This window comes from Ciconia boyciana, chromosome 17 (genome assembly GCF_034638445.1).
Source record: "Ciconia boyciana chromosome 17, ASM3463844v1, whole genome shotgun sequence".
NCBI lineage: Eukaryota > Metazoa > Chordata > Aves > Ciconiiformes > Ciconiidae > Ciconia > Ciconia boyciana.
Genome location: NC_132950.1, coordinates 4796861 through 4815405, shown reverse-complemented (window position 1 = coordinate 4815405; position 18545 = coordinate 4796861). Strand labels below are relative to the sequence as shown.

Genomic DNA, 18545 nt, shown 5'->3' with positions numbered 1-18545 from the left:
TACCAAGTAGAATTACACCAGTTTCACAACTGTGCCATGCAAGGCATGGCCTTGGATTTCTCAGGTGAAAATGCTGGTGCACTGGCCTTAAGCTAAACCAAATCAAAATAAGAAATTCCCTGCAAATTACAAATCACCCATTACCAGCTGGTTCTAACCATGAGTCCCCCAAAATGCAGAAGAAGCTCTATCAGTGCCTTTGAAGCATGTAAGCGTATTTGTTGCTGCCACCATGCAAGCCCAGGCAGTCCCAAGTCTGTTACTTCTTTCTGTTCCTGCTTTTCTGGTTAAATGCACCTGGGAATATGTAATTGTTTATGTCATAAAACATTCATCATAAACAAATGGGATGGGCAAGCCAGCTGAGCAAATGCTGGGGAAATGAGTTAAAAAACCCTGGGATTGGTATAATTGGTAGTGTAGTTCTTGTGAGCAGGATGGAAGATGCATGTTTTATAAGAAAGCATAAAGAGGGGACAGGCACTGTGTGTACCTGGAGAGAGAAAGCATTCCATGTGTATCTGTGGCTTGGCAAAAGCATGGGCACTGTTGTTAGAAACACACAGAACAGATCACTGGCGGAGCAGAGGAGTGATGTGATAAGAAATTTAAAGGCCTATTTTAAATCTCTTACAGTGATCTCTGATTTACATCAGTGCAAACAAGGGCTGAGACATGGCCTAAGTCAGAGCTGTAGGCATTGTTCAAATGTCTCGGTTGTTTTGTTTTTGTTTTGTTTCCTATATAGATAAAAGATAAAGAAAGCATATATTCTTTGTTAAATAATGCTCAGTGCTAAGGGACTTTCCAGGTCTTAAAGCTGAGGCTGAAGAAGTTAGCTTACATGTGGAATTGCAGCTGATCCAAGAGCACAGAAAATGAACAGTACATGTACCTCCATCCCTTGAATCCTGTGAGCTAGTTTTGTGGTTATTGTTCCCTTCAGTATGGCCTTATCTCTTGCCGTGTTTACAGGATTCACCTTGTCTGCTACCCTGAGCATCCCTGCCAATCACAAAGCATCTGAAAGTACACAGAGAGGTTGGTTAGAGTGCAACACTTGGAGTGGCGGACATCACATTGATAGCACCAAACAAAGTGGTGGGGAGACAACAAATGTAAAAGTCAGTGTGACTGTGTAGACGTAAGAATTAAACAGACTTGTTAACGGTATGCTGAGCAGGGAGGCCATTAAACAGAGGGAGTATGTATATGGGAGAATCAGTAAGGTATCTGATACTCAATGTTGCTGGTTTTTTTTCAGCTGTAGTCAACTGCAGCATGATTAGATTTAGACCATTTCTTCTTTGTTGTTCCATTAGCAAGCAATAAAGCATGATGAATGTGTATGAAAGAAAATAGATCTCAGATCTAAAGTGCCCAATCATCTCGGCAAAGCTAGACCCTTCCAGAGCAGATAAGAGACTTCAACCACTGCTTTGCTTTTTCTTTTATTTCCTGACTGGATCGGAGACAACTGTTATTATGGATATTTAGTCTTTGCACTGTGGTAGAGTTGCCCACTGGTGGCAGCCTCTTCCAGACTGTTGGCCAATCTTAGTCTGTTATGATTCTGTCACACCTATCTTGGTCCTAAATGGATAGATGCACATACCAAGCTGTAAACACATTTCTCAGCAATTAAGTGTCCTAGCTAGGAAAGAACCCAGTGGCGATATTACATGAACTTGAGTTGCCCAGGAGGTAATCCAATTTTCTTCTTTGGCTGCTTGTCATTTTTTAATTGAATGGCAAGAAGTTTGTGTCATTGCTGCATGTTACAGTTGTGTAAGAATGAAGAGGCCACCAAACGACTGGAATTCAAGAAGCACACTGAGCCTAATCCTAGGAACTACAAAGCCAGTCAATTCAAATGATATTTGGTAACCCTAAGGTAACTCTAAGAAGTTAAAAGTGAGAAATATCTGCTAAGATAGCAGTATTTTCCTCTACATTGTAAACAAAAGTGAAAAAATGCAACTGGCAAATATTTGCCTGCATCTCTCTCTCCATGCTGTTGAGTATGCTTCATTTTGTATTTCTAACAAAGAACATTCTAAAACTAGCCTGAATCACTGCAGTATTGCTCTTGTACACCACAGTGTTTTGATTTCTTTTGGATTGCAACCTCTTGTGTTGTTTGGTAGGTTCCTTAACCGCCTAGCTATTGGACACAAGTGATTAGCTGAAAATCTCCACGTTCCTGGGAAAAAAGTCCTTCAAAGGCTGCTTAAGTGCTTAAAACCATGGCCTTAATGCTCTCCCAAGGTTGCAAAACCCAGAGGCAAATAAGCCAAAAAACTTTAATTTGGAATGAAAATTATGATTTTTCCTCAGTCTCATGATTTTTGGTGAGCCTGACTCATGATTTTGAATGCTTAAGTTTTGCAGTACCCCATGAGGTAGATACAACCACTGCAGGACAGGTCCAAACAGCCCCTTAAAAAATCATTTATTAGCTCTCCCTTCCTTTGTACTCCCTTTTGCTAGGTGCATTTAATTAATTAATTTTACATGTTCATTCTGCCTGTCATTTTTTAAAAAAATACTTGTGGATTCAGGGCGCCAATAAAAAATTCTTTTATTTTAAAATTGAAAGATGAAAACCAGCATAATGAACTTGCCACTTCCTTAGAGTTCTGGTAACTTGGGTGTGATCTGATGGTACGGAATGATTCATGGGATAAAATTATAGACTTATGCAGGTGTGTACAAGAGCCTGGGTGGGGTGTAGGCAAACAGGGAATTTTATATGGCAATAAACATGGGCATGTGGTAAAAAGAAACTGTACTGCCTTAAAAAATCTTATTTTATTTTATTTTCATTTGATAAGGACAAATTGAATGACTTTTCTGGGAAAATATAAAGATATTGCTTTCCTTTTCTTCTGCCAGAGTCCAACAGAGATAGCACTATATACCTGCGAGCAGGTGGAACCCTTGTCTGATTCTTAGCACCATGCAAAAGCAATGTGCAGCTCATGCCTAGATTCTCCTTATGCCTGAAGTCTGCCTTTATTGCAATTGGACAACATGGCAATATTTAAGCTCAGGTAAACCTTCTTCTGAAGAGAGTGTTTTTGGGGCTTTCTCCTTGCACAGCCTTTAACCCTGCATTCAGTCTCACAGAGCTAGTCAGCCTTTTCAAGTTCTGTGATGGAAAGGGTAGGCTACCTCTAGTCTGGCTGGTTGGCTAAGTGAAAAAGCTCTGCCCCTCCGAGCAGTGAGTTACAATCTCACACCTGATCATAGTGCCAGCTACAGTGAGGGTCAGAAGGCCAAAGGTTGAGAAATCTGGCTTGCAAAGCAAACAGAAATGTTTCTGTTTGCAGACAGAAATGCTGACTGTACATAGAGCCACAGGAACTTCCAAACCACAAGAATTGCCTCTCACTGCTTCCCTCTTCATCTTCTGTTCCTCCACCACCAACCTTTTCTCTTTCTTGCCACTGTTGGCCTGAAATTCTTCTTGCCTGAAGCCCCTGCTGTCTGAGACAGCCTACACATGTCTGCCTGAACACCTCTGCTGATTTCAGAGCTTGTCAGAAGAAAGATTGAAAAAAAGGAGAGACTAGCTTCGAAGCTGGTATAAATTTATACAGCTCTGCTGAAATCAGGGGAGTTAGGCAAATAAGAATTTTTGAAGCGTCAGGGACAGATGTTTTGCTTTTTTTCCCTCATGTAGTTTCTCCCTCCCTCTGTGGTTTGTTATCATTCAGCTCTACAAGGCCCTGTTTAACTCTAGGAAAAGCCATAGGAGTTGGAATTAGATCCAATTTTGCTTGCACAGGAGTGTGTGGCTAAGGCTGGGCCTTTGAAAAGGGCTGTATTATACACTCTGGAGGTTTTGGAAGATCATCCTAACTATTGCTTGAGGGTCAGACTGTACCAGGCTCACTCTCCTCTTACAATATCTTAGTCCGCAGACAAATCCTATTTGCTCTTGCTCCTATTTGTAAAGGACAGAGTAAGATACTTCTGAAAAAGGATAACTGTCACTTGTCCTAAGGCAGCTCTAAGAGAAGTGTGCTTTATGGGATGTATGGGGCTCTGGCCCATAGATGGTTCTTGCATAGGGACCATTATCACCCTAAATGCCAACATTCCCCAGATCATGACTAGAGCTGTACGTTGGACCTTGGGAGTTCATGGGCTCCATAGCAAAGACATGACAGAAAATTGCTCCATTTTATACCAGCCAGGTGTACTTTTTGGGCTTTGGACAATGTCAGCATAGGTGGTAGAGTGTGTTCATCTACAGCAGCTGATCAGCAGTTCCTGATACCTGGGCACCTTCTGCCAGGAGGAGAGATGGGGTGCTGAAGGACACAAGTGGTAACATTTAGAAGTACAGATCTCTTGTCATCTCATTGCTACCGGCTCAGCATAAATCCAGACTATTCAAGTGAGCAGTAAAGCCCACCCCAGACTGTCCAGAAAACAAAATCAGAATGCAGTACTTTCTCTGCGTAAATAACTAGCAATTCCTGAGGAAATGGGTCCCAGATTTCCCTATGAATTGGGGCCTTAAGTTCTGACATAGGGAGCTATTCATGGAGGAAATTCTAATTGAGTCAGGTTGTGCTTTTTCCACAAATTGTTTACCCTCTGTCTGGGTCTTTACTGGATTCCTGAAGGGACCTGTGTTGCACCCAGGTGCCGTGGTGGTTAGGCAGATTTAGGTGAGCACTCTTTGCATGCAGAAGTCAAATACTAAGGATAAGAAACATGTCTACGGTCCATAAGAGGGACAGATCATATGGTCACCATCTGGGGCTCAGGGATGGCTCTGTGCACTGAAATAGCAGTTGCTGTGCCTTGCTGTGTTTCCACAACAGCAACCAAAGATGGTGACATGGAGGAAATTAATGCCAACTGCCTACTCATTTCCTGATTCTTTGTTATACATGCTCCAGTGTTTTTAAAAAGAGAGACTGCTACATAAGGAATCTGGAGTCTCATCTCTGACAGGTATGGATTGAAGTGAGTGGAGTTATCCTGGTGTAATCCAGGTTAAAAGGAAGAAACAGGCCCTGTACTCTATGCTGAAATTCTCTCATGAAACGTTTCCCAGAAATATCAAAGAATATTAAAGTTCTTTGGGAGCAGGGACTGTCTAATACTGTGTGTGAACGGTGTCCAACACAATGGGGCTTGCTCTTGGCAGAGACCTCTATGAGCTACAGCAATACATGTAATAACATCTAACTACACCTTCAAGACATGGTGTAGGGAAGTACATTGTGTTAACTCAGTTGAGTGCCTGCCTAACCTGTGATTTAGAGGGGCCCCTCCCTCAGCGTTCAAAGAAGGAAATGAAATCTTCCCCAGGGAAGAAGTATTCTGACCTTTCAGCGGCAGGGTCTGCATGTATCGGCTACAAAGGAGGAGCAGGAACTGGGACACTTAGGATCAGTTCCCCAGTTTGGCTAACTGGCCTTTGGCAAGTCACTTAATTACTCTGTTTTACAATTGCCCAATTGTCATAATAATTCTTTTCTTTCCCATAGCAGGGTGGGGATGGACGGAAGGGAAGCAAATTCTTCCTACATTTATGATTACAGAGTGCTTTAAGGTGCTCTGGTGAAAGGGCAAAGGGACAGTAATAGATCACATTCATCTCTGCTAGCTGGTCCCTAAAAGCATTTTCTTATAAGACTGAGGCTTGCTTGCTGTCTTCAGTGGTAACCCTTTAAGGAAACAGTTGCTTAAGGTAACATTTTCCAAAGCATCCAAGTGAGTCTCCCAAATCCCTTTGAAAGTGAAGGAATCTCAGATATTACATTTCAAAAATACACCTGAGCCACCACCACATTTGAAAACATCTGCATCAGCTTTTTCCCATGTGAAGAGTATGAAATTACAGAGCCATCAACTGACCCAAGGAATCTAACACACATATTGGTAAAATCTAGAAAATGAATGTCCCATAACTAGCATGTCACTAAGCAGAGAAGTTTTCCCTTTATTGTAAAGATCATACCGAAACCCTCGGCAGACTTGCCTGATTCACTAGCCATGAAATCTTGGTCTTATCCTTTGATCTTTCTTCAGATACTACTTCATGTAAGAATAAGGCAGACTCCCTTGGCTTGCCTCCAGCAGGGAGAGACTAAGAGGGTTTCTGTGCTTCTCTGGGCTAATTAGCCACTTGCAGGACCCCAGAGAGATGTAGTCCACATCCTTCATTCACATCCATTCCTGTAAAAGCCTGGATCCTGGTCTTTACTTCAACACTGTGAATTGTGGGGCTGACAGAGATTTCTAATCTCCAAATTAAAATAAACTTCTAGCAAGGCCCAGCTCTAATAAAAGAGCCATACTATTGAGATAAGTAACCAGTGTCTGAGGAGGTTTGTGGATACTGAGGTATTAGATGCTACGGATGTACAAAGGGTTAACTCTTTCTTCCTCTCTTAATTGCACAGTCACTCCACAGGCTACACATGGATGTCTCAGGAATGAAGAGGGAAAGGCAGAGAAACTGTGGGAAAAGCTGCATTCCATACCCTGAACCTCCACAAGGCAAAGTTTTTCCTGCCTCCCTCTAAGTTATTTTGCTTTCTTGCTGTATATCTAACTCCCAAGGAAAAGACCTTGCTGACTCAGCCTGACTCCTTTTCTGTTGAGTCACCCCCTTCAGCTTCCAAATTAAAAGGCCAATAATTGCCTGTATATGAAGATTTAGGCAATTGCTGCCTTATAACCTCAACATGAGCTGTATGTGGAATTTCTCCTGTTATATGTGAAAAGACAAGCTTAAGTGAGATTGTAGTTAGAGATGAAACTATTGGATGAGCTGTTCTGCCCTCCCCATGTGGAACCAGGGTTCCAGACATCCAGGTCCCCCAGTACAAGATAAACCCTGCTGGAATGCTGCATTCTGAACCAAAGACTGCTGAGGAAAGCTAAGATCTGATGCCAGATCCCCGCTGCAGTTAAGAGCAGGAATGTATCTAACATCAGGCAAAGGACAACCTGGCCCTCTCTGCCATGAGCTCTTTGCATCTCACATCTTCCATCCAGTGGGTGCTTAACCCATTTGCCTTTCTCAGCTCCAAGTCCTAGAGCTACCCTAGTGCTATGTTGTAGCCCAACACAAATCTGCTCCCCACTAGCAGCATCTGCATCCTCCGGTTGCCCTACGGGGTAATCCAACAGTGCTTCCCCTTCCCAGGTCTCTGCCTTTCCTTCCCGTGGTCTCAAGCCCTCTTCTGTGGTCACTTCCTCCTGCTAAAGCCTAATTCCCCTTGCTTCTACTCTTGTTAGCCAAGATTTATTATTCTCAAGGGACACTGATGCAGAACATGAACCTTTTTGTATAACCCCTTGAATGCCTTTTGCTGCTACCTTGCATTGGGGCAGGCAATACTGCCATCTCCAATATGAAGTAGGAGGAAGGACATGCTTAAGACAGTGAACAAAGAAGAGTTGCAGTTTGAGTTTGTGCCTTAATTTCTTTCTGCCTCTGTTCCCCGGTCATATCAAAATACACGTGGCATTTCTCTTCCTGCCCTTGGTGCTATGGGAACAAGTAAGGGAGGCAGAGTGGTCTATTAGGATAATGTCAGGGTGCAGGAAGCACCAGCTGCTCCCAAAGAGATGGGGAACTGAAGGGGATAATGTGGCTGCAAGGTCAGGGTCCTCACCAGCCAGGGGCCCAGCCCTCAAGTGAGGCAAGCAGGGCAGGCCTGGGAGTGGTAGCCAGCTTCAACCAAGAGACCAGATCATCAGACAATTTTGTGGTGACGAGGCAGGTCCGACCTCAAGCCAGAAAGTCAATCCACAGGTCAGGATCAGGTCTAGTAAGGCTAACCAGGGTCAGACACAGCTCAGTGATCAGCAGGCAGGTCCATGGTGATGAGGTAGGTCTGAGGTCAAGCTAGGAAATCAGCCAGTGGGTCAAGAGCAATAAGGTTCATGGTCAGGCACAGGCATGGCTGTGTGTGATTGAAGACCCAGGGTTAAGCTTAAGTGGGGCTCCTGCACCCATGGGCAGAGGATGGAGGCTTCAGGTGGGACTGGTTAGGGCCAGGAAGACTTATTAGTGCTCTCAGGGCCCTTATAGACAGATGCTATTTCTGGCTCTGGCACTGACTTCCAGGTGATCTTGAACAAATCCCCTCCCCTGTGTTTCTCCATCTTCCCTGAGTTTCAATTGGAAGGAAGACCAGTACCGTCTTCTTCTCTGAAGCTTCAAATTAGTAGAAAGGAGCAGTGAAGGTAGCATTATTTTTCAGTATGCTTGTAATTGCAAGATGTGCACCTATTATGAGGATGGGAGTCACAGTAGCTCCTCCACACAAGAATATTTTATTGTTCATGTGAGTAGATTCGCATATTTTCCTCTAATAAGCTTCTGAGTATTTCCGGCAGAATTCCTGCAAGATCAAACATCATATAAAATGTATTTGTCTCACACAAGATCTGACTTGCTTTTGAACCATCAGCAATCATCCGGCAATTGCTGGGATACAACTATATTTTTTAATTGTTATTACTATTTTTCCACTTTCTGTCCTGGATCTTGTAAGATACCAGTCCTATCACTAATTATGCTAACAAGGTCCTGAGGTTGATTTAGAGGCTCTGTTATAATGCCAGCCTCTCCGTTTACATCTCAAGTATCGGCATGTTTATTGTAGAAGTCTGTTAAGAGAAGCTACATTTTCCGTGCTTGTATGGAGAGTGAGAGCAGAAGCCACAGTTGGAGTGGAATAGTACAAAATAACACACAGAAATGAGAAAAAGCAAATATCTTTGCTATATCTGCACCTTTCTGACAAAAGGACTGACGTTTCCATGGAGCACAGAGGTTTGCCTGTACCTTCTTATGGACACATAATGTTTGGTTTCATACAGTCTTTCCCCAAATACAAAACAAATAGATTCATGAAAGACTAGTTCATTCCTGGGGCCCGGCACCCTGTTTGGTGTGATAACTTTCCAGAGCTGATGTGTGTATTAGTCACCCTTGCTGGTTCATTGCTGATCTGAAAGACAGAGGTTAAATAATTGCGAAAGCAAGGCTGATGTCATCACGGTGCCTGACTGAAGGTGGTACTTGGGAACTGTTGAGAGAGATGTAATTGCTTTGCTTTTGCCCAGGAAAGGGGTCACACTGAGCAGTGGTTCTCAACCTTCTCTCAGATGTGCAGTCCAATGCACAATGTCTGTGTGGCTGAGTCACTCCCACCTTCCCGAACCACTCACCAACGAGCATCGTGAAGAGGTGAGCTGTAGACAACATGTCCTCCCTCTTCAGTCCTCTTTTTCTCTGCTTCTCCCTGTTCCTCCTAGTCTGAAGGGATCCTGGAGACTTTTAAAAATCAGATGCATGCATGTACATTTACAAGGGCCTCCTTGATACACTGTACCATGTGTGTATGCCCCGGCACACAAGTCAGGATCTGTCTTGTTGTGTATATAAGTAGAGAGATTTCTTGTACAGGCCTGTTTTACTGACCATGTCATGTGTATATCATACATAAGCTAGCCATATATCATATAACCTTGTATATGTGTATGGGCCTTTTCCACTTACTGTTTAACATTGAGAATATGACTTGGCTCTGTATGAGACATAAAAAATAAAGACAGACCCTGCCCTAAAGAGTTTGTACTCTAAATGTCAGACAGAGAAAAGACAGGATGCACTGTGGTGAGGAAGATTTCTGATGTGTTTGTCATTTAAATAGGAAAAAACCTAAACTTGCTTCACAGGAAAAGAGCGTATGCCTGTTTGTTTTTAAGAGGCCTTTAGAGAAGAAAAAGTAACAGTTTTATGACAGTTTGCTGGGGGAGAGGTTTCTCTTAACACCTGCACAGAGGCTCAGGAGAAGGAAATGGGTGTACATGTCTGTGTGGTCTAGAGCGTCTATGCCTATTGTTCCTCTGTTCTCTGAGTGAAATTCAGTTCCGGCTTCTGAGGGCACAAGTCGTAGCTGACACCAGGATCAGCTTTATTGGCACATGTGCCAATCCTTTTATTCCTTGAGCTCTTCCCTGTGGCTCTGTTGCGTTTGCCTGCCTCTGTGTCTAATCCCTATCTTTCGTTGTGTTTTATGCTTTTAATGAGAAGGGATAGACAGCAAAGCAAAACTTTCATGCTGTGATCATAGAAGAGGAGCTATTTATTTCTGTGTTTCATGTGATGCCATGAAAACAGTCAGCAGTCTTACAGTAGAGCTCTGCAGTATCCACAGCACCTTTGCTGATGCCAGCTGACGTTATGTAGCACATGCCCCTTGCAGTGTTGCTCTGCATCATCACGGTGATGGGCAGGCTGTAGAACCAGAAATTGGTGCAGGAGGCACATTTTATCCTTTTTTGGGTGCGCAGGTTTTCAGGTCCAAAACTTCTTAAACTCTGACTAGGACTTGTCAGCTTTTTTATTATACATGTACGTATTTGTATTTTAAGAAAATGAAGTGCTGGGTGTGGGTATGTGCTAATACTAAAAAGGAAACATAACCATATGAAGCTTCCTAAAGCCTTATATTAAAATACCGGAAGCATTTGACTCCAAAGCATTGGGTTGAAGAGGTATGTGGAAAAGCCTTGGTCCACCTTGTTGCTAAAGACAGAAACTTCTCATGGGTTTATTTCAAAGTGGTCAAGCCCACAGATGTAAGCAGGAATGTTCTATGGGTCACACCATCTTAATGAGAGACTGCTACAGCTGGAGAGCCCCTTGCGACATTGTGGGGACATAATGCCACTCAGAGAGCTGCTTCAAGGTACCGGAGCCTGTTAAATGGCTGAATTCCCTTAGTGATGTCTACCTTGTCAGCTCTAAACTGCAGGAGAGAGTTAAGGCCCAGATCCTAGCTTGCCCCAACTGTCTTGACACTGGCATTTTCTCTCATTTTAATGCAGAGAGAGACTCAGTTTCCCTGGCTTAAATTTATACCACATCTCTAGAGGAAGTGTGAACACAACTAGGTCAGTTTCTGTGGCTCTGTGAACTCAGAATTCAGCACAGTGTCCTGAAGGGATGTGTGTATATAAGGACTCCAGACCAATCATACTGCAAATTTCATAGTAATTACAGCAACAACATCCTTAGCACCTGGATGGAAGTAAAAAATAATGCAGCGATAAAGCCAGAACACAAAGCAGGTCTCTTGGCCCTTTGGTACTGGCCATTTCCAGCTGCCTGTAGCAAGCACGCTGATTTGGTCTGGTTATGGCAGAGGACACACAGCACCTGGTGGGAACAGCCTGAATTACCTATGGGAAGCTTATGGTTACAGCTGAGCTGTGATCTGCCCAGGACAGAGCAGTGGTTATGGAGGTGGAACTAAACCATTCTTGCCTGTCTCTAGTTTTAACCTGGCAGTTGTACCTGCTTTTTCACTCTGCTGATTACCGAGAATAACCAAAGTAGGCTTTGCAGCTAACATTAGCTAGAATACAGTGCTGGTCTGACCACTGTCCGTCTTCTGCATCCAAAGCAGAATGATCACCTGTCTTGGAAATAACTATGTGATTAAGCGAAGAATGCCTTTTTTGAAGGGGCAATTTAAAGAAATGTCATTTCCCTTAGCAAATCCTGTATTTTTTCTCCTTATGTTCACATCCACTACCTTTGAATATACAATTCAGTCCTGTAATCTTCAATTTGTTACTGAAAATAGTACTTATGACCAGTTTTGATACTTTTTCAATACATTTTTAAAGCAATTCATAAGACTCTTTACATGAATAACTGACATTAACCTTCATTTGTGCCTTAATTTGAAGTTCAAACTTAACATAATCAATATTTTGTGGTCTTCTGCAATCTGTTCAAGTCTGTTTATCCAAGGAAAGTATTTGTTTCACTTCTGCATTTGAGGTAGAAATGGGCATAATTAATTCCACAAACTATAAGAAATTGAAAGAACTAGGACTCTGAAGATAGAGAAATATACCATGTCCAAATTCAACACTTGTGAAGTACATGCACACTCCACTTAATTTTTTTAGTCTATTATATATACAGTGTTTCTCAGCAAACTATCCCTATTCAGCTTTTTGTAAAATTTTAGCTCTTCAACAATGACTGTAAAGCCTGCTCCCCCCCCCGCCCCAGTAGAAGTGATTGTATAAGGTGAAAACAGTCGTATTTGCTGAAATCAGATATGAAAGCAGACATATACTACTGAATAAAATGCATTGTTTTTGTCATGATGTGTTTTTGGATGAGCTACATTTATAACCAAGTAATTTGCTATCAATGTTTCATTGTAATTTACTCTCTAAAGAATTCATCGTGTCATAAACTTCAGTAGGTACAAGATCAGTTCATTCTAATTTTAAGATTGTATCATAAGAAACATTTAGCACATTGTGAAATAAATTCAAGAAGCATTTAATCACTGCAAGTCTGTCATGCTCATCTTTGTCATCCTTAACAAACTTTAAAACTGCAACTGGGCAATTCTCAGCTAATGTTAAAAGTAGCATCTAATAGCTTTCAACTGCAAGTCAGACAGATAATCATCTTGTGGGGACATGCCTCAACATTTCCGTGCATTGAAGGTTGACAAAATGATATAGCTTCCGTAATTCTGAAACTCTTGGCAGCTAAGGAGAAGTGATTGAAAACTTTGGTTACACAACCCTCAAGATCAAATGATTATTTGATCAAACACTTATTTATAAAATAATTTGCTGTGTTCTACAGAAGATGAGGATGCTTGTTTTGCTTCCAGCTAATTGCCCAGCTCATTTTCCTGTAATTTATAGACAGTGATGCCTCCAAAAGTTAACATTAGTCTTATTAGCTGAATGTGAATAACAAAGCTCAGACCATTTGACTCTTTAAATACTTCTTACATTTTCAGATATTGTCCTACAGTTTCATTGATGCCTTGCAATAACAGTAAAACAGATTTGTTTGTTACTCTACAGCTGAGAGGAAAATTACTATCAAGAACACTTCATTTTTTTCCATGGTTTGAAAGTTTGTATGTGCAGAGTAATGCTAGTGCAAATCATATAGAGTTATTCAAACTTATTTTTGCATGTTTAGTTGCTATTTTCTGTTTAAAATTTGTAATTAAATTTTTGAGAAAACAGAAGTTCTTGTTTATGAGTGAGTGGATGGAATTTGATCTCGTACAAAGTGGGCAGAAAATACAAAACAGTCTGCATCAAATATAGTTCCAGTTAAGTCAGTCAGCAGCATCCCTGTGGGAGTGAATACCCACATTAAGTCTCCAGGTTGTTCTCAGTTCTCTGCCTCACTGTGGCAGAATCTCCAAGCAGTAAGCTCAGTGTAGGAGTTTACTCCATTCTCCCTCAGTTCTCCTGTGAAATCATAATTAGGTTTTTGTGCTAAACTCAGATGCAACCATTTCCCTTTTGCTTTCCACCATATACTTCTGATTCCACCTTCTATAATACTTTCAGAAGCTCAGAGCACACCAGCAATGCAATATAGAAAATATTTTTATTGAGTAACAGAGCAGCTGCTCTGCTCTAGAGCAAACTCTGTTTATATACTGCTAAGCTTGGATAAAAATTTCCAAAAAGCTCTGGAAAGACAGACCTTTATCTAGAAAATTCCCCACATCTGCTCACTTCTGTTTCAAGGTCTCGTGGTATATGTATCATTGTAATTTAGTCTTGCTTTGAGCAGGAGTTTGAACTAGGGATCTCCGAGGTCCCTTCTAACCCAAGTTCTATGACTGTTTTCACTGATGTGCTGCAACAGAAGTCATTAATACCTGTACATGGCTTAACAAAACTTTCTATCTCCACAGTGGCTTAAAAGGGCTCTAGCTAAACAGAAAGTTGAGTCCTCAGTTTGGATTCCTCATGTAGCTTTTTACTTCCCAAGGGATGAAGATAAAATTGAAGCTGGGTATGCAAGACTTCTACCACAGCCAGTGAGTTGGCCCAACAGCATCCCCTCCAGTTATCTGTGGAGAAGCTGGAAATAGGACCCAGAGGGACTTTCATTTGTTTCTACTGCATTCGGGTTGCTGGACTGGCTTGATTTTGCTCAGACTTCTGATCTTTTGGGAAAACTGAATCTGGGTAAACCCAGGTGTAGCGTTATGTGTCATGCACATCTAATCAGATGCATGGGTTTGTGTATTTTTTTTTTCTCTTGCAGCTGGTAAAAATCAAAGGACAGTAAAAAGAAACTGCAAGCAGGCAGTTGTATGAACCCAAAGTGTTTGAAATGGGGCAAACTGGATGTAGGGAGAGACGTAAAATGGGGGCAAATGTGAGAATTTTCTGCAAGAGAGGCAGAGAAACCCCTTGGGGGCAGGGGCAAAGTCATCACCGCATTAAGTGAGTAGTCTGTTGTGATTGTTCTCTGATGTGAAATAGAGTGAAAAATGATGGGATTTTTTTCCTTTAATTTATTGGAAATGCGAATGACTCAGTCTTGACTTACTTTGTATCTGCTTTATTTGGAGTGCACTCTGAATAAACAGGGCTTTCTGTTTTCATACTCCTGTAGATTTTGCTTCTTGCCTCACTTTGTTTTTCTTTTTTTCTTTTTCTGAAAGTAGAGGTTTGGGTGAAAAGTAGCCATAACATTTCTGGTATCAGAAACACACTAAATTAATTCCTTTTAAGCCAGGGATAATGAAACTCCAAAACTTTTCAGAGTCACTCAAGAGGTTCTGCTCATGAGAATTGTATCCAAGCTTTTCTTCCCAGCCCCCTCCTGGATGTTACCAGATGGGCAAGCCTTGAACCCAAGAACTTCCAGCAGCAAACCCACCATTCCCTCTTGCTAGCCTTCTGTCCTATTGCCCATCAAAGGACATCGCTGTTTGCAAACTAACATCTGAAATGGCTTGATTTGTGAATAAGCAGCGCATTGTGGTCAGCTGTGAGCCAGACTACAGCATTCATGAAAGATGAGGAAGGTGGGTGACTCGTGTGGTTCAAACAGATGGAAGGCGACCTCTGGGCCAGCCCTTGCTGTCCAGTTAAATGTAATCTCAGACCTGAACAAGCTGAACAACTCCAGCAAATCTGTGTCCAGTTCTGACTTTTTGGGTAGAAATCAGATGACATGCAGCTTAAGGCTGAGTTTGTGTTTAATTAGGGGATTATCTCAAATCTGAAATGGAGCTGCTTTGAAGCGTGTGAACCAAAGCTAGATAAAGACTCCCACAAAACCCTGCAAACTGGAAATTTATAGGTTTCACCCTGTATTTATTTGCTGTGGCTCAGTTTGAGGTAAAAGGTATAGCTCAGCTGCCACAGCTGGACTTTTTTCTGGTTCACATTTCTTTCTGTAGGCTGCTCTAATTTGTTTGTTGAGCAGATCGTCTGAAATCAGATTGGCTGGAGCTGGAATCGCTCTGCTCCGCTCCCTTAGCAAATACACGAGGTCTGAGAGGTGTCTGGCTGCATGTAATGAAATGAGCTGACTGGCACTTTAGCATTCCCCTGTGTAGGAGCGTCTTAGGAGTAAGACACTTAATTATTATTAACATTCTAATTGGCCTGTGCGAGTGCAGATGTGTGTGCGTGGCTGTGCTGCCTGGCTTGCTGTTGGTAGAGAAGCCACATCACATACTTCCCAAACTGGCTCCCTCCAAATCAAGCAGAGCCTGTATCTTCTGAAATTCATATCTCAACCTTCAGCCGTTTCCAGTAGCAAAACCTTAAACAGACTAAATGGGGGGGGGGGGGAAGTAACTATATTAAGGAAACATTAACAGGAAAAGAACATCTTGGTAAGGTCTGAAGATAAGAATGGTAAGAATCGTTCTCTCCAAGCAATGTCTGCAGTACAACTTGTCCTGTATGCTTTAGCCGCTGCTCTATGCTAGCATATAGGGAGGACATTAGCTCTTAATGGGAAACATTAGGTGTTTAAATGAAGAACACTTTTCCAGAACGCGGAACTCTGTCAGGTGATTGCCGAAAGCCTTGGTTGAGGCTCTGCTCCCCCAAGTTACTTCTTGTTAGAGGCTTGCCACCTAGTGCTTTAATTCGGTACTGCTCTTCTCTGTCTTTTGCCCGGACTTCGTGCTGGAAAAGCCGATTTTAAAAAAATTGTTTATTTAACATAAGTAGCAGTTACTACATGCATTGACTGTTTGGCTCTTAGCTTTAGCAAAGAACAATATTTGTTGTTCCAGTGAAACGTGCTGCTTACACTGACAAACTACATCAGAACGGAGGGTTTATTGTAATAGTGTCCTTTCACCCTGCTTTGGCAGAGTGAAGCAGCCTAAAAATGAATGACTATAGTTTATAGCAGGGTGCTTGCCTTAGTGTGTAACTGCAAATGACAATCAGTTCTGCAGGATACAAAGACTGTTTTGATGCATCCATGACTGTTTGGCAGAGAACAAACACTATTCTTATAAACTCACACTTTGGAAAAACATAAAAGAAACTGGCAATTTAAAATAGCTTCCTTTGTGTACAGACCATCTCTCTGAAAGACATAATTTGACCATTCAACTGAATTTACAGCTCTCCCCTTCTGCTGAGTTATAATAAAAATGGAAGCAAGATCCTCAGCTTCCTGTATCTGCACTTAATTTAGCACTAACACTAAAATCATCTTACCCTTTCATACTATAGGAATGATTTCTACTACCTTTACCCTTGTTAAGAACAGCATCTTGCACTGAGTTGTTTTTACAGTAATCAGTGAGACTTAACTACCCTTATAATCAAGTTTAGGGTGCCAGAATCTGACCTAAGGTTATCTTGCTAATGAAGTTATCTCTGCTTTGGCAGTGCCAGTTTTCTCCCTACATATTGCAAAAAATACTTGAACTCAGACTCTGAAAGGTGCTGAGCAGCTGCAGTTCCCACCAAAGCCAGTGTCTGTTGAACATGCTCCACATCAGTCCAGACTCTGCTCATCATGTTTATTTAACAGGCAATAACCTTTTTATTGAACCCAGCACATTACACTGATGATCCACCCTTCAGCAAATATGATTGTAGTAATCACTTGGTATTTATTTAACAGCCAATTGCTGTCTTTTGCGAAAGAGTCAATTTACATAGTTCCAAATTAAAATTAATACATTTTGTAATGGTAATTTAATAAAGGCCAGTGTAGGGGAGTTGCCTACTGGTGAGAGGTGAGGATGGGAGACCAGGCGTCTGTGTGTAGTACTTGGTTCTGCCACTGACTTGCTTAATGACCTTGGGCAAATCACTTAGCCGCTAGGTTCTTTTATCTATCCCCTTGTAAAACTCGTATAATAGTACCCTGGTGCCACGAAGCTTAATTACTGTTTCTAAACGATTTTGACCTCTCCAGCAAGGAACTGCTAAATATACTATAGCTAGCCTGTTGACCCTAAATGAAGGAAATGTATGCAGCTGTTTATCTAGAGGAATGTCTTGTTAGAAATACATTTTAGACCAGTGAAGTATCTTTCATTTAAGATAAAAGGACACCTTCTTCCTCCTACGCTCTCCACCAAATGTCAGAGCTTCCTATTGCTTTTAAGTGCAAAGTCTAATTTTCTCTGAATATATGTATTCAGGAGCCTGGCCAACTCCCCTTGATATTGATTTCATTGGCCAATTGATGAAGCATGTGGGAATTTTTTTCTAATGCCTAGATTCGGCTTTCCTCATGTTGTAGTATCAGACTCTGACTCCTTGTCCTGTTTCTTTCCTCCCCCTCTCTCACTCCTCCTTAGGAATATAAAGCACTTCAGAAATGGGACTAGGTTTGTAATAAGTTACTTTAATTGGATTTTTTTTTTTTTTGGTATTGGTATGCACAGGTTATCTTTAAATGATTTACTGATGTACTGCCAAGCACTGCTCATTTAACCTCCTTTCTGCTTTCTTTGTATATGGATTCTTCTAACGATACTGGCAAACAATCTTTCAGAGAGCGTGCAACATATTTCTGCAATGAAAATCCCAAATGGAAAGCTAGAAGACACTGACATTTCAGAGATGTCAAGTCCCAGTCTTGTAGGTTTTGGCATTCAGTCTCCAATGGCATTGGTGGGCACCCAGCTGCGTGCAGGGTGGGGTGCTTAGCGACCCCCAATCCCAGGAAGGTAGAGAGGAGCCTTTTTTTCTTTCTGCTTCTTCTTTTTTTTTCATTTTCTTTTTTTATTTTTTTCCCTCCCTGTGATCGTTGAGCCACTCCGACGTGAATTTATGTGTGTAATCATCTGTGTTGTAATTGGCAGCCTGGCATATGAGTCACTAACCAAATTAACTGAAGTTTCCTTTGGGGAAAAATGTAATCAGTTACTACACTCAGATACATTGCAACAAATTAACTCTTACTGTTTGTATGGGTTTAGAGTTAGCTGGCTGATGGTTTCCTTCCCCAAAACCAATGGGGGAGGGGGCCAAGAGAAGGGTTAAAAGCCCTAGGGATGGAGGTATCCTGAAGCATCTTTTTCTTGATAGCTCCTGGAAAGTAATTTGCAATATTCTCTACCCTAAGAGTTCAAAAATCACAAATAATATCCATTCCATATTACAAGATTGACTTTAAAATCGGTAAGATGGAAAAATACATGTTTGGCTTGTTTGGGGCATTTTAAGCCCTTCGTGCCTCACCATGCAAGCTTTTGTTTGCAACC

The 18545-nt window shown here is 41.8% G+C and overlaps 1 protein-coding gene across 7 annotated transcripts in view; it reads left to right on the top strand.

Moving 5' to 3' along the window:
* Window positions 1–9105: 9105 nt before the first annotated feature.
* The window catches only part of MYL10 (myosin light chain 10), a 166057-nt gene continuing 156617 nt past the window's right edge, over window positions 9106–18545 (top strand). For 3 of the 7 annotated variants that reach the window (XM_072882117.1, XM_072882119.1, XM_072882115.1), the window contains exon 1: window positions 9210–9232. Coding sequence is in view for 1 of the 7 variants with exons in the window: in XM_072882114.1 (XP_072738215.1) it covers window positions 9170–9232 (63 nt within the window). In the remaining 6 variants the exon portion in view is untranslated. Of the gene's footprint in view, window positions 9233–18545 lie in introns of all 7 variants that reach the window. The other 4 variants (XM_072882116.1, XM_072882113.1, XM_072882114.1 and 1 more) reach the window with 4 other exon arrangements.